General features: G+C 42.4%; 1 protein-coding gene and 1 non-coding gene across 3 annotated transcripts; both read right to left on the bottom strand.

The window, feature by feature from the left end:
• Nucleotides 1-1,100: 1,100 nt before the first annotated feature.
• Nucleotides 1,101-9,723, bottom strand: LOC121541410 (60S ribosomal protein L12). Of its 2 annotated transcripts, none has more exons than XM_041850397.2 (6): nt 9,562-9,723; nt 6,586-6,659; nt 6,187-6,285; nt 6,001-6,082; nt 2,962-3,048; nt 1,101-1,260 (listed from the first exon to the last, which is right to left on the bottom strand). In XM_041850397.2, exons 1-6 carry the CDS (start codon nt 9,596-9,598, stop codon nt 1,142-1,144), a joined length of 498 nt encoding a protein of 165 aa, XP_041706331.1. In that variant the 5' UTR covers nt 9,599-9,723; the 3' UTR covers nt 1,101-1,141. The 2 variants fall into 2 exon arrangements, with proteins under 2 accessions (XP_041706331.1, XP_041706332.1); XM_041850398.2 differs by lacking the exon at nt 9,562-9,723 and adding an exon at nt 9,443-9,503.
• Nucleotides 2,796-2,909, bottom strand: LOC121542255. Its single transcript, XR_005995862.1, has one exon. It is a non-coding gene; the product is annotated as a small nucleolar RNA SNORA65 (small nucleolar RNA).
• Nucleotides 9,724-14,221: the final 4,498 nt, after the last annotated feature.

Below are 14,221 nucleotides of genomic sequence, written 5' to 3'. Positions count from 1 at the left end.
GTTTGTTGTGGTGCCGTATTCTTTCGATTTTTTAAATAATGGATTTAATGGTGCTCCGTGGGATGTTCAAAGTTTCGGATATTTCTTTATAACCCAACCCTGATCTGTACTTGTGGTCCTCTGTAGCTCAATTGGTAGAGCACGGTGCTTGTAACGCCAGGGTAGTGGGTTCGATCCCCGGGACCACCCATACGTAAAAATGTATGCACACATGACTAAGTCGCTTTGGATAAAAGCTTCTGCTAAATGGCATATTATTATTATTCTCCACAACTTTGTCCCTGACCTGTTTGGAGAGCTCCTTGGTCTTCATGGTGCTGCTTGCTTGGTTGTGCCCTTAACAGTGTTAATGTGTGTGTAATTTTTTAAAATAAATAAAATATATATATATATATATATACACACACACACAGATCATGCAATACTTAATTTGCACACAGGTGGACATCAACTAATTATGTGACTTCTGAAGGTATTTGGTTGACCAGATCTTATTTAGGAGCTTCATAGCAAAGGGGGTGAATACATATGCACGCACCACTTTCCCGTTATTTATTTTTTGAAACCCGTTATTCTTTTCATTCCACTTCACCAATTTGGACTATTTTGTGTATGTCCATTACATGAAATCCAAATAAAAATCCATTTAAATTACAGATTGTAATGCAACAAAAAAGGAAAAATGCCAAAGGGGATGAATACTTTTGCAAGGCACTGTACAAGCATTTTTCATGCTTCATATCCAAATCCTCAAGTATCTAAAATTGATTGTGTAGCTCAAGTTAATTATAGAGGATTTGGAAGAGCAAAATAATGCTAATAATTGTACCATTGACTTTCATTGGACTGTGCCACAAAGGCAAAAAGCAAGTATTTGGAAACAAGGCCTGGTACAAAAAAAGCATTGATTACTTTCACATCTTGTCCATAGACTGGACAGGGCAAGGAAACCAATATATTTTTGTAATTTGGGTGAACTATCCCATGTATAATTAAACTGCAAAATATTGACAGCTGTTACACAGCAAATACGAATCGACTGCAAGACACTAGAATTTACTAAGTGGATATAGCAAATTGTACAATTATTCAAGACCAAATTCATATTTCTTATAAACCTTTATTTTCTCCATTTGATGTTTTACTCAGATGGGCACTCCACCTTGCCGCTGTTGATGTCGTCAATGACATCATGGGGAGGGCGGCCATCGATGGTGCAACCCACAGACTGGGCTGTTCCCAGAATCTCCTTGATGGTTCCTGAGAAAATAGAAAATGAATTAGGACCAGCAGTCTACACACAATACCCCATAATGACAAAGCAAAAATAGATTTAGATTTTTTGGCAATTAAAAAGAAAGAAATACTGAAATACGACATTTACATAAGTATTCAGACACTTTACTCAGTACTTTGTTGAAGCACCTTTGCAGCGATAACAGCCTAGAGTCTTCTTGGGTATGACGCTACAAGCTTGGCACACCTGTAATTGGAGTTTCTCCCATTGTTCTCTGCAGATTCTCTCAAGCTCTATTAGGTTGGATGGGGAGTGTCGCTGCACAGCTATTTTCAGGTCTCTCCAGAGATGTTCGATTGGGTTCAATTCCAGGCTCTGGCTGGGCCACTCAAGGACATTCAGAGACTTGTCCCAAAGCCACTCTTGAGTTGTCTTGGCTGTTTGCTTAGGCTCGTTGTCCTGTTGGAATGTGAACCGTTGCCACAGTCTGAGGTCCTGAGCGCTTTGGAGCAGGTTTTCATCAAGGATCTCTGTACTTTGCTCCGTTAAGCTTTCCCTCGATCCTGACTAGTCTCCCAGTCCCTGCCGCTGAAAAACATCCCCACAGCATGCTGCCACCACCATGCTTCACAGTAGGGATGGTGCCAGGTTTCCTCCAGACGTGACGCTTGAAATTCAAGCCAAAGAGTTCAATCTTGGTTTCATCAGACCAGAGAATCTTGTTTCTCATGGTCTGAGAGTCCTTTAGGTGCCTTTTGGCAAACTCCAAGCGGGCTGTCATGTGCCTTTTACTGAGGAGTGGCTTCCGTCTGGCCACTCTACCATAAAGGCCTGATTGGTGGAGTGCTGCAGAGATGGTTGTCCTTCTGGAAGGAGGGGCTCTGGAGCTCTGTCAGAGTGACCATTGGGTTCTTGGTCACCTCCCTGACCAAGGCCCTTCTCCCCCGATTGCTCAGTTTGGCCGGGCCACCAGCTCTAGGAAGAGTCTTGGGTGGTTCCAAACGGCTTTCATTTAAGAATGGAGACCACTGTGTTCTTGGAGACCTTCAATGCTGCAGAAATGTTTTGGTACCCTTCCCCAGATCTGTGCCTAGACACAATCCTGCCTCTGAGCTGTAAGAACAATTCCTTCGACCTCATGGCTTGGTTTTTTCTGACTGCACTGTCAACTGTGGGAAGTTATATAGACAGGTGTACCTTTCCAAATCATGTCCAATCAATTGAATTTACCACAGGTGGACTCCAATCAAGTTGTAGAAACATCAAGGATGATCAATGGAAACATGATGCACCTGAGCTCAATTGACTCTCATAGCAAAGGGTCTGAATACTTATGTAAACAAGGTATGTTTTTTTTATTTTTTTAATAAATTAGCAAACATTTCTAAACACCTCTTTTTGCTTTGTCATTATGGTGTATTGTATGTAGTGTGTTGAGGGAAAACATTTATTCAATCCATTTTAAAATATGGCTGTAACATAACAAAAGGTGGAAATGGGGTTCTGAATACTTTCCGAATGCACTGTATAAATGTTCTAGTGTATGATAAAGGCGCAATTTTGTTCTAGGCCTTTCAGCACAGAGTTGCCCACTGTGTGGGCAGCCCTGTTTCCAAAAGCTGGGTCCATCTTAGCCTCCACTGGGCTATACTCAGACAGGCAAAGTGGCAGGTGATTCAAGAATGACGTGAAGCTGAGGGGATAGGCATGGGCTGGGCTCTTACCAGAAAGCTCCCTGGCAATGGAGCGGGGCCTCATTGTGCGGGCGACTGTCACGATCTCGTCAAAGGTCACACTGCCGCTGTGCTTGACTGGAAACAAATAGAAGACTTTAAAACAAGTACACCCTGGATCTCTGAATCATTGATACAGGGCTTACAGCATCACAATCTCATGACTGACACTTCAGTCAATCTCAGATTGTCTGTGCAGCCAAGTTACCCTCCCAATTCATTTTTTAAAAGTCATGACCATCAGGCTTTTAGGGATTGAGGAAAAAAAAAATTTGCTTTATCTTGGTCAGGTCGCAGTCTCTTGGTGAGAACTTGTTCAACTGGCTTACCTGGTTAAATAAAGGTTAAATAAAAAATACATGTATTAAACTGAGTTTGACCACTTCCGGTCCCCAGGGGGTCCATGGTCCTCCTCGGGAGAAATATTATGAGAAGCTCAGATCATTACTTATTTTTTTTAAAGGGCATGCTATCCAAAATGAAAATAAAATGCTGACACCAAATACAATTTCCATTCCAGAAATTAGCCAAGTAACAATGGTAAAAATGTTAAATCACCTATAGCCCAACTGATGCAGCATATTGGCTATAAATACATAAGCATGGGATTTGTCCATCTGCATTTACACCCTTTGGATTCAACCACCTGATTGATATTTTAAAGAACTATCGATTTTGGGGGTTTCTATTACAAAGTATGTCATTGCCATTTTAAGACACCATTGCCCCAGTTTACAACAAAAATATGCAAATATGGACATATGTAAATGTATGTAAAAATGCAGTTCCCCTTTAAGAGCTCTGTTGCACAGTTGTCCAAACCATTTGTTAAAACGCCGGTTGGAACTGCATTTTCAAAAATTATGCCGCGCGCCATTTTAGAAATAAACGTGGTAGCAATGGAAATATGGGAAACCACTTTTTAACAAAGGAGAAAACTGCTTTCAAGTGTTTATCCCACAATTGAAGAGTTGTGCATTGGCCTCGTCAGAATACGTTTCCTTCCCTACAGCTCTCGCAACTTTAATGCGCCACAAGGACCATTTCTCGCATAGCACACAAGCCGACTAGGTAAATAGGCAAACTATTCTACTATGTGGTTGTCCATTTTAAGAATATTACATGGCAAAAATAGTAGCACTGGAAAGTTACCACATCCTGAGTAATAAAGCATAGGCTTTGAATTACTTTGCCAGCAGCTACGGTACACTACACACCACTGTTTGAGTTGAGCACCACAATAGTGGGCATTATATTGTTTTTCATTCCCTCATCTGAACATCGGAGTATCCGCAACAGTCATGCATGTCAGTTCAGTGCAAACAGTGAAAAAATAATTTGGGAATATATAGAACAGACATGCCATCTCCAAACCAGCCCCCCAGAGATTTTTTATTGCGATCTAGACGAATCTCAAAACTGACCTCCAGAATCCATATGACGGAAATCCGGCGCAGTGACTGAGAACGTTCACCTGTTGATAGTAGCAAGACCAGATGGGACAGCTACGCGACTAACTGAATGTCTCCTTTCGGCACAGAGCAGGGCCGGTCCTTGCCGCCTTAGGCGACACCCAAAAACACAGTTTAAAATAGATATTTTCTGGATGTTGAAAATACACATTTTTCCCCCGATGTTGAAATCAGGCACATTTTTTGTTCTGAATGAAAGTTGAAAACACGTCATTTTTAGACATCTATGTTTGAGCCAAATCAAGGCAGGTCAAGACTGGACTAAATCTGAACCAAACATAGAAGTCTGATTTAGTCCAGACCAAAAATAATAATTCAAGGCCGGTCTGGACCGGAACCAAATCTGAACCAAACATTGGTTTAGATTTTGTCCAGACCAACAACCAATGTCCGTGGATGTGGAAATCGAGGCCGGTCCGGACTGCCAAAAAGTCCTCAGCCCGTGCTTACTGAGGTGTAGCCAACAGTGTTGCCTGAAATTGAATTTCATGAATGCCCCTCTGTGGTAAGCCTACCGTTTGTAAAACACCAAAAAAAGTAGTCCAAAAGATGTCGGCCCGTGCTTACTGGGGTGTAGCCTACCAAGTCGCCACAATGGAATTTTATGAATGCCCATCCATGTGGTAGGCCCACCATTTGTAAAAACAGGCCGTTGCATTGGCTTTATTAGTCCTAATTCCTGTGACTAATCAATTTGGCTATTTAAGCTCTGAATATCAGCTACCCAACTTTATCAGAAGTTATCGTGAGCCTATTTGCAATGTGTTTACACAGTGGGAAATGCAGAAGTGTTTTCCTTTTCGCCATGATCAGCTTATCAACTTGACGGATACAAACATGAAACCACTGATCATGACAATGGGGTGAAACTCCTGGACAACAGTAGAGATTGTCCATTCCATATGGTCCATTTTACTTTGACCTGTCCTGTTTTTAGGATATGTTGTTTGTAACATGACAGCGCATTTATTTGATTGGGCGCCATTTAGGTTAGGTTATTTGAGCGGCGGACATGCATGATGTAAAACATTTACGTCATTCAGCAGATGCTCTTATCCAGAAAGTATCCGTCTCATTACATTGTCATACATTTTATCTCCAGCCTGTAGGCTACAGAAAAGGCCACACTACCATATCCTATATCTGCTACATGATACATGTTAGATGAATTTGACGGAACGTTGGTGGCGTGCCAGCAAATTGGGCACTGTCTATCACAAGGCGGCATCAGCGCTCACCTAAAACCACATGAGAAATTGTTTTTTGGCAGAATTATGTGAGGTTTTAAATGTTGTTGGTGCGTCTTGGTCAGTTTAGCTCAGTAAATGCCGCCCTCGTCAATCTGCCGCCATAAACGGCTGCCTAATGAGCAGTTTGTGCAACCCTGTTTCCTAGAGATTTGTCCATCTTAGCCGCCACTGGACTATACTCAGTCACAAACAAGACAGGTGACGGGAGGCTGGAACGTGCCAAACTACAGGTTTAACTTAATGAAGACAACCTTGTTTAAAAAAATTTTTGCATTAGTCATCAGAGGAGAAAGCTCAGGGCAACTTACTGTTCTTGACCTTCTTCCTGTCACGAGGGGGCTCCTTCAGGGCCTTAATGATCAGAGCCGAAGCAGAGGGCACCACCTCGATCTACAATAGACAGAAGCCACGTTAAAGCTGGGATGATTGAAAAACATTTGAATGGCCAATCCATTTTCAGGGACTCTGGTTGAGGGAACAGATTTGGTACGTACCGCTGCCTGCCTGTTCATGATGGTCAGCTTGACAGTGATCCTCAGGCCCTTCCAGTCTCCGGTGGCCTTGGCAATATCATCGCCAACCTTCTTGGGAGACTGAAAGCAAGGAGTACAGATTTAAAACACAGAAAAAGCTTCAAGCGTGACGCTTCAAATGGTGATCAATAGTGACAAATTCAGGGGAAACAGAAGGACAATATTAGCATTTGTTTCAGGCCTTTCAGCACAGAGTAATCCATTGTTTGGGCAGCCCAGTTTCCTAGAGATGGGTCCATCTTAGCCTCCACTGGACTACACTCAGGCTGGCAAAGTGGCGGGAGGCTAATCTGCAGACAATGGGTACTCCAAAATTACCACAACTCACTCTAAATGAGAGGGTTGGAATGGAACACTTACCAGACCCAGAGGTCCAATCTTGGGAGCCAGAGCAGAGGTGGCACCAACTTCTCCTCCTGTGCACCTCATGTACACTGCAAGGTAGAAAAAGAGAAACTGGTTATTTATGAGAAGAAATCCATAAGATATGAGGCATAGATTATTGGTGGTTCCTGAGTAAATACAGTGAAGGAATTAGCATGAGTCAAAATGCTGTTAGTATTAGGGCACCATTTTGATCCAGGCCTTTCTGCACAGTTGCCCATTGTTTGGGCTGCCCCGTTTCCTAGAGCTGGGTTCATTTTAGCCTCCACTGGATTATACTCAGGTCCAAGACACTGGCAAAGTGGCAGGAGGCTAAATCATAATAAAGCAGGTGATTCAATGACTGTCCCAATGCTTATGGAGGTGCACTATAGGATTTAGGGCGTAAGTTAACTAAAAGTATATTCCCCTTTATGGTGAATACTGGATTTCTCAGTGACTAATTTGAAGTATTATAGCAGTTCCTTCTAATAAGTCTTAGGTGCTGTCTAAGAAGTTGGGAGTCAGTCAAAATGTTTACACCCTTTGCAGAACTGAATAGTAGTCAGATTTCCTACCATTTATTGCAATATCATGTGCAAGTGCCAAACATGATAGGATGGGGCAAGATAAAGCGCATTTGTGGTCCACTGAATTGGAATTAGGTATATGCCTATGCATCAGTACAGTAAACCTATTGAACATTTGCTGACCAAATGCCACTCTATGGTGAAGTTTCTGATGAACTCCAGCAATGGATGAGAGCAGAGACCAGGCTTTGTGGAATTCAGTGCTGACTACCGAGTCGCCGAAGGACAATAAAAAAATTTTTTTACCTGTACCTATGTTTGTCCTCTGTAGTTGCGTGCCTTTGTTAGCTGAAATCCAGACTTTTTCAATAATAATAATAAGCCATTTAGCAGACGCTTTTATCCAAAGCGACGTACAGTCATGCGTGCTTAATTTTTTGTGTGTATGGGTGGTCCCAGGGATCGAACCCACTACCTTGGCGTTACAAGCGCCGTGCTCTACCAGCTGAGCTACAGAGGACCACCCATAAACGTTAAAGCTGCAATATGTAACTTTTTGGGCGACTGAGCAAATTCACATAGAAATGCAAGTTATAGATCTCATTATCATTGAAAGCAAGTCTAAGCAGTAGATCTGTTCTATGCTTCCAAGTCTTAAAGGGATACTTCGGGATTTTGGCATTGAGTCCATTTATCTAGATTAAGCATGCTAGTACATTTACATTTTAGTAATTTAGCAGACGCTCTTATCCAGAGCAACTTACAGTTAGTGAGTGCATACATTTTCATACTGGCCCCCCGTGGGAAACGAACCCACAACCCTGCCGTTGCAAGCGCCATGCTCTACCAACTGAGCTACAGGGGACTAGTAGTTACCCATAGACTTCCAGTCATTGCGCTAAAGCTAGCCAATGTAGTCGGAGCAGAATTCCTCCCGAGTGGCGCAGTGATCAAAGGCACTGCATCGCAGTGCTAGCTGTGCCATTAGAGATCCTGGTTCGAATCCAGGTTCTGTCGTAGCCGGCCGCGACCGGGAGACCCATGGGGCGGCGCACAATTGGCCCAGCGTTGTCTAGGGTAGGGCCGGCATGGATGTAGCTCAGTTGGTAGAGCATGGCATTTGCAACGCCAGGGTTGTGGGTTCGATTCCCACGGGGGTATGAAAAAAATATATATAAAAAATGTATGCACTCACTAACTGTAAGTCGCTCTGGATAAGAGCGTCTGCTAAATGACTAAAATGTAAATTCTAGTGGCACAGCAGTCTAAGGCAATGCATCTCAGTGCTAGAGGCGTCACTACAGACCCTGGTTTGATCCCGGGCTGTTTCACATCCGGCCGTGATCAGGAGCCCCATTGGGCAGCGCACAATTGGCCCAGCGTTGTTTGGGTTAGGGGAGGGTTTGGCCGGGGTAGGCTGTCATTGTAAATAAGAATTTGTTCTTAAGTGATTTGCCTAGTTAAATAAAACTTTGTTCACCGTGGAGTTAAGTCAGCTAATTTAAAATATGCCATGCCAAAAGCCCATCATTGACTTGCAAGTGCAGGTACCATTGTGTGGCTGTGCAAATGTGAGCAATAGTTCACTTAACTAGGGCACCTAGGCTGAAGCCAGCCTCAAGTCTCCAATAATGATGAATTAACTGCTACGTAACTGTAGAATAGTCAAGCTACCTGTGCTGAATAGTCATCCAAACTTGTAAAGATGCTAAACCTGTATGTAATGACCTAGACTTGTGGTTCCAACCTTTTTCGGTTACTGTACTACCAACTGAATTTTGTCTGCAAGGAGTACCGCCCCCCCCCAGCGCATTTTACCAGTAAGCCTATGGTCTCGAGTCTTCTCAAGTACCCCCTGGGGTCCTAGTACCCCTGGTTGGGAACCACAGACCTAGACCACATGCAGCCCGCCAGGAGTAAGTTAGTAAAATATAATTTGTTGCAGTCAAATCAATTAGTCTATATGCATCGTCTACCATTCAATACCTGTGAAATGTCTAACTTATTTCTAGCGCTTACACTTTACAATATAGACACGTGTCAGAGATTGCCTCCTGAAACCAGATGCACCCACGTGGTGAAAACAGAGCAGCAGCTACCTGGCTAGGCTAACATAAATAACTAGACCTGAAATGAATGGGCTATATAGCTAGCAACAAGTTACGTCTGAAATGGGAAATATAACTAACGTTCTAATTTCGTCTGAAAGGTTTAAACAGAATCTCCCATCATGCCATGTTCACTTGAATGTATTATGAGTAGATACCGTAACGCATTCACAGTAAATTCAAGACAAATGTGGTGTTTATCCTAGCTAACGTTACCATTTTATCAGCTCATTGCTGAGAAGAGGCCTGCCCCATGATGGATGTGCCAGACAGAAGTCGAATCCATTTTGGATCTTATCTGAAACAAATCATTTTACAGTAGATTCCTCACATACCAACTTTAGTCTCATTTGGGTCGAATTTGGGAGGCATGATGCTTCAGTAGACGTTGAGCTCAGTTCAGCTGTAGTTTGTGAGGGTGTCGGATGAACCCGGATTCGGGACGACCGATTACTGTTGCACCTTCACCGCTAAAGTGATAAAGGAAAGAACAAGCTTGGGGCGTGTGGAACGCTATACAGAGAGAGGGTCGCGCGGGATTTGGACGAGATGACGCTCTGTCATGCATTTACGTCATTCACAACGGTCCAATCTATCTGCGATCCTTGGGACGTCTTCTTCTTCTTTGATGAGGTTTAACGGCGGTTGGCATCCAATAAATGTTGCATTACCGTCACCTACTATACTGGAGTATAACTCCCTTATACCTTGCTTTAAAATTAAAATAAATACAAATAAATGTATAATAATACTAATACCCTACCATCTTACACTACACTCACAAAACATACAAAATAATAATAAATACCATACTCCACTATTTAAATCTATTTAGTCCTACTTCAGGCCAACAGCCTGAAAGGATGGGACACCGCCAATTAACACACCCTGTAACTCTTCTGATGTCAAGTCTCGCACACCCAAAAACCTCTCTGCAGCTGCCACTACAACCTCTATTTTCTGTGACTTACGTTCCATCCCTGCAGTACAGTTGATAACCATTGCTATAAATGCCAAAAATCCAATCTTACTGAAACATATATCACTTGTTGGTGTATCCCTCTGTACTGGTACAGATCTACTACACACCACTCCTCTCAGGATCCCTCCCCCTTGACCCATCTTCCTCTACTTTCTTTTCTGCCTCAGCATATGACAACTTCTGCACTACTCTAACCCTGGAAACCTCAACCTGCCTCTCTCACATGGGACATTTCTGATCCTAAGCCCCATGGGCACCCCTACAATTAACACATATCACTACTTTCCCCAATGCTACACATTCCTTTGTCTTATGCACACTACTGCCACATGCCCATAAGCTTGACACCTGTAACAACGTAATGTATTCGGCACAAAAGCTCGTACAGGATAACTTATACAGCCTAACATCACTTTGTCAGGCAAAGACTCAGCATCAAAACTCAAAAGAACAGACAATGACTCTTCTGTTTCACCACTCACGCCACCCTGTCTGTGTCGCACCAAACGACGAGCATCACACACACTGGGAATCTTCCCCTTCAGTTGGTCAGCTTTCACATTTACCGCTACCCCAGTAATCACTCCTTTCAATTCCTTGGGACGTCCCTACCCCAATGAAGTTTACATTTAAAATGGTTATGGGTTAAGGGTAAAGGTTAAGGTTAGGGGTTAAGGAATAGCTTTTTTGGTCTCCATTTAAAGCTGCAATATGTAACTTTTTCGGCAACTCCACCAAATTCATATAGGAATGTGAGTTATAGATTTGTCATTGAAAGCAAAGCTGTGTTCGAATACTCATACTAACCACACTAACCATACTATTTGTGATGTGAATTACATTTATATTTACGTCATTTAGCAGACGCTCTTATCCAGAGCGACTTACAAATTGGTGCATTCAACTTATGATAGCCAGTGAGACAACCACTTTTCTTTCTTTTCTTTTATGGGTGGGTGGGGGAGGGGGGGAGGGGGTAGAAGGATTACTTTTATACTATTCCAGGTATTCCTTAAAGAGGTGGGGTTTCAAGTGTCTCCTGAAGGTGGTCAGTGACTCCGCTGTCCTGGCGTCGTGGAGGAGCTTGTTCCACCATTGGGTGCCAGAGCAGCGAATAGCTTTGACTGGGCTGAGCGGGAACTGTGCTTCCGTAGAGGTAGGGGGGCTATATAGTATGCTCATTGGTCATAGTATGGATATAGTTAGTATGCCAACAGTTCCCGGATGTCGTACTAAATTCACCAAAATACAAAGTATACAAGCAGACCATAATACAATTCTTCAAATGGGTGTGGCTTCACAACGTTTTCAGATTTTAAGAAAATGGCGGAAAATATGCAGCCGAAGTCCGACGAGAGCGGATACAAATTCATTGCTTTAACTAATTATGACAAATGTTAAGAAAATGTTGAGCACTGTAATAAAGTCATGACTTTTCAAATAAGTTTAGTTGGCTGACAATTTGTTAGCTATGCTATCCTTACGAACCGCATAGCATTACAGCAGTATGTACCGATATGTTAGATCATTAACTTAAGTTAGTTGGCTACTAATACATGGAACTTGCCAGGCAGTATATTTACTATCTGCTATCTAACTAACTACCCAATGTTTATTGACTTGATTATTCACATCTTTCTTAGCTAAGTGGTGTAGTCGTTGTGCGTTTCAATGGACATTGTTAATTCTGGCTATCTACTCAAGATTTCAGAGCACTCTCATCTGAGTGTGCTAGAGCACAGAATAACTGAGTGTGGCATAGCACAGTTACAGTCACCAACGCTCTGGATAACATGAAAACAGCCTACCCAGCTCTTCTAGGGCGAGTAAAATGGTCAGAGTGAGGTGTTCTCTCATTTGTGTCTGGAAGTAGCTAGCCAACGTTAGCCAGTTAGCTTGGGTGCATGACTGCGGTTGAATGCTCGGATTAACCCTACTCCTCGGCCAGAGCGTCCAGTGTGCGCTCCGAATTTATGAACAATCTGACAACGCTCTGGATTTACGAACGCCCAGAGTGCACTCTGGCACTCCAGATTGAATTTACGAACACACCCGTAATCATAAAATGTCTAGCTAGTCATTTGTTATGCTAACAAGCTAGAAAGAGGTTGCATAGCAACAGCATCAACTTCCGGTAGACAGACGAAGCGCTAGTACGCTCAACTGAAACGATAGGGTTCATTTACAGTATTCTAAAATGAACTAATAGTATATAGTATGTAGCATATACTCATTAAGTATGTAGTATACAGTATGTTAGTATGGGTATTTGAATACAGCTCAAGTTTAAGAAGCGGTAGATCTGTTCTATGTGTGTTATTTCTATGCTTCCCGTTCTTAAGTTTCATTTTTGCGTCTTTTACTTTCGGTTTTGTACACCAGCTTCAAACAGCTTAATATACAGTCGTTTTGGTTATGGAAAATATATTTCACAGCAGTTTAGATGGTACAATTATTCTCTAAACTATACTTGCTTGTTTTGTCAAATAAACTAAAATTAGGCAAAATATTAGAATTTTAGCAACCAGAAAATGATGGAGATATTTCTGAAAAGTGCATCTTTAAGGTTAGGGTTAGGCATAAGGTTAGCATTATGGTGAAGGGTTAGGGTTAGGTTTCAAATCTGATTTTAAGAAGATAAATTGTAGAAATAGGCGGGGTTTAGCCATTTGTGGCTGTGGTAACTAGTGACGACCCAGTGGAAGCAGCTGGGCTAATATTTGTGTAAACTCTTCAGAATTTCCAATATGAATGCCAATATGCACGATAGGCTGTATAGTGAGGTGATTTACCACAGTTAAAGTTCCTTAATATGATCAAAGACGCTAATATTTGTGAAAACTCTTCACAGTTTTGTTATGTGGGTGTCACTTAGTAGGTTGATACCTCATTTCATGGACCCAAGATCCATAGGTAAGGCTGTACATTGCAATATGCAGGGCCCCTTCCAGGCATAAGCGATATAAGAGGTCTGAACTTACTATTGAGAGTAAGAATAGTAGAATACACCAGGTGCAATTCGAAATTTGGTTGTGCATCACCAGTTTTTATTTTGTTATGACAGTCACTGACAGTCAATTAGCCATGTCAGCTAACAAGTTTTAGATTGGTAGTTAGTCTAGCCAGCTATCTAAACTTGTAGTAATCATAGCCGAATACCAACCGACACGCAGGGCACGTGCCCAGTGGCCCTGATCGCCAGGGGGCCCACATTGATTTTGTTAGTAACTCTCACTCAGATATCATTTTAACATGACATAAGTCATTACAAAATGTGTAGAATTGCAGGAAATTAGCATTAAAACTACAAAAATGTCTCTTCACCCCATGGCAATATGAGTAGAATTGCAGGAAATGTGTTATAAAATGTAAGAGTTTTCTACAGTTGGCATTTGATTATGAGGTATTCTTGGTCTGGTGAACAAAAGGACTTGAGTTACTGTACGTTATCACAATCACACCATGAGTAGTTAATCATGAAACATACACCACCGCCTTTCTTCTTCCCAGAGAGTTCTTTATTCCTGTCTGCGCAATTTACTGAGAACGCAGCTGGCTGTATGGACGTAGACAGTATATCCGGAGAGAGCCATGATTCCGTGAAACAGAGTATGTTACAGTCCCTGATGTCTCTCTGGAAGGAGATCCTCGCCCTGAGCTCGTCGACTTTATTGTCCAGGTACTGAACATTAGTGAGTAATATACTCGGAAGCGGTGTATGGTGTGCAAGCCTCCTGAGTCGGACTAGAAGTCCACTCCGAATACTTATTCTCCACCGGCGGCGTCTTGGAGCAGCCTCTGGGATAAGTTCAGTTGCCCTGGGGGGTACGAACAAAGGATCCAATTTGGGAAAGTCGTATTTCTGGTCGTAATGCTGGTGAGTTACGGCCGCTCTGATATCCAAAAGTTATTTACGGCTGTATGAAATAACACAAAAAACGTTCTGGGCTAATAATGTAAGAAATAACACACAAAAAAACCTAAATACTGCAAAGTTGCTTAGGAGCTAGAAG

Source organism: Coregonus clupeaformis, chromosome 27 (genome assembly GCF_020615455.1).
Source record: "Coregonus clupeaformis isolate EN_2021a chromosome 27, ASM2061545v1, whole genome shotgun sequence".
NCBI lineage: Eukaryota > Metazoa > Chordata > Actinopteri > Salmoniformes > Salmonidae > Coregonus > Coregonus clupeaformis.
Note: the sequence above shows the minus strand (reverse complement) of the source record. Positions and strands in the feature narration are given on the sequence as shown.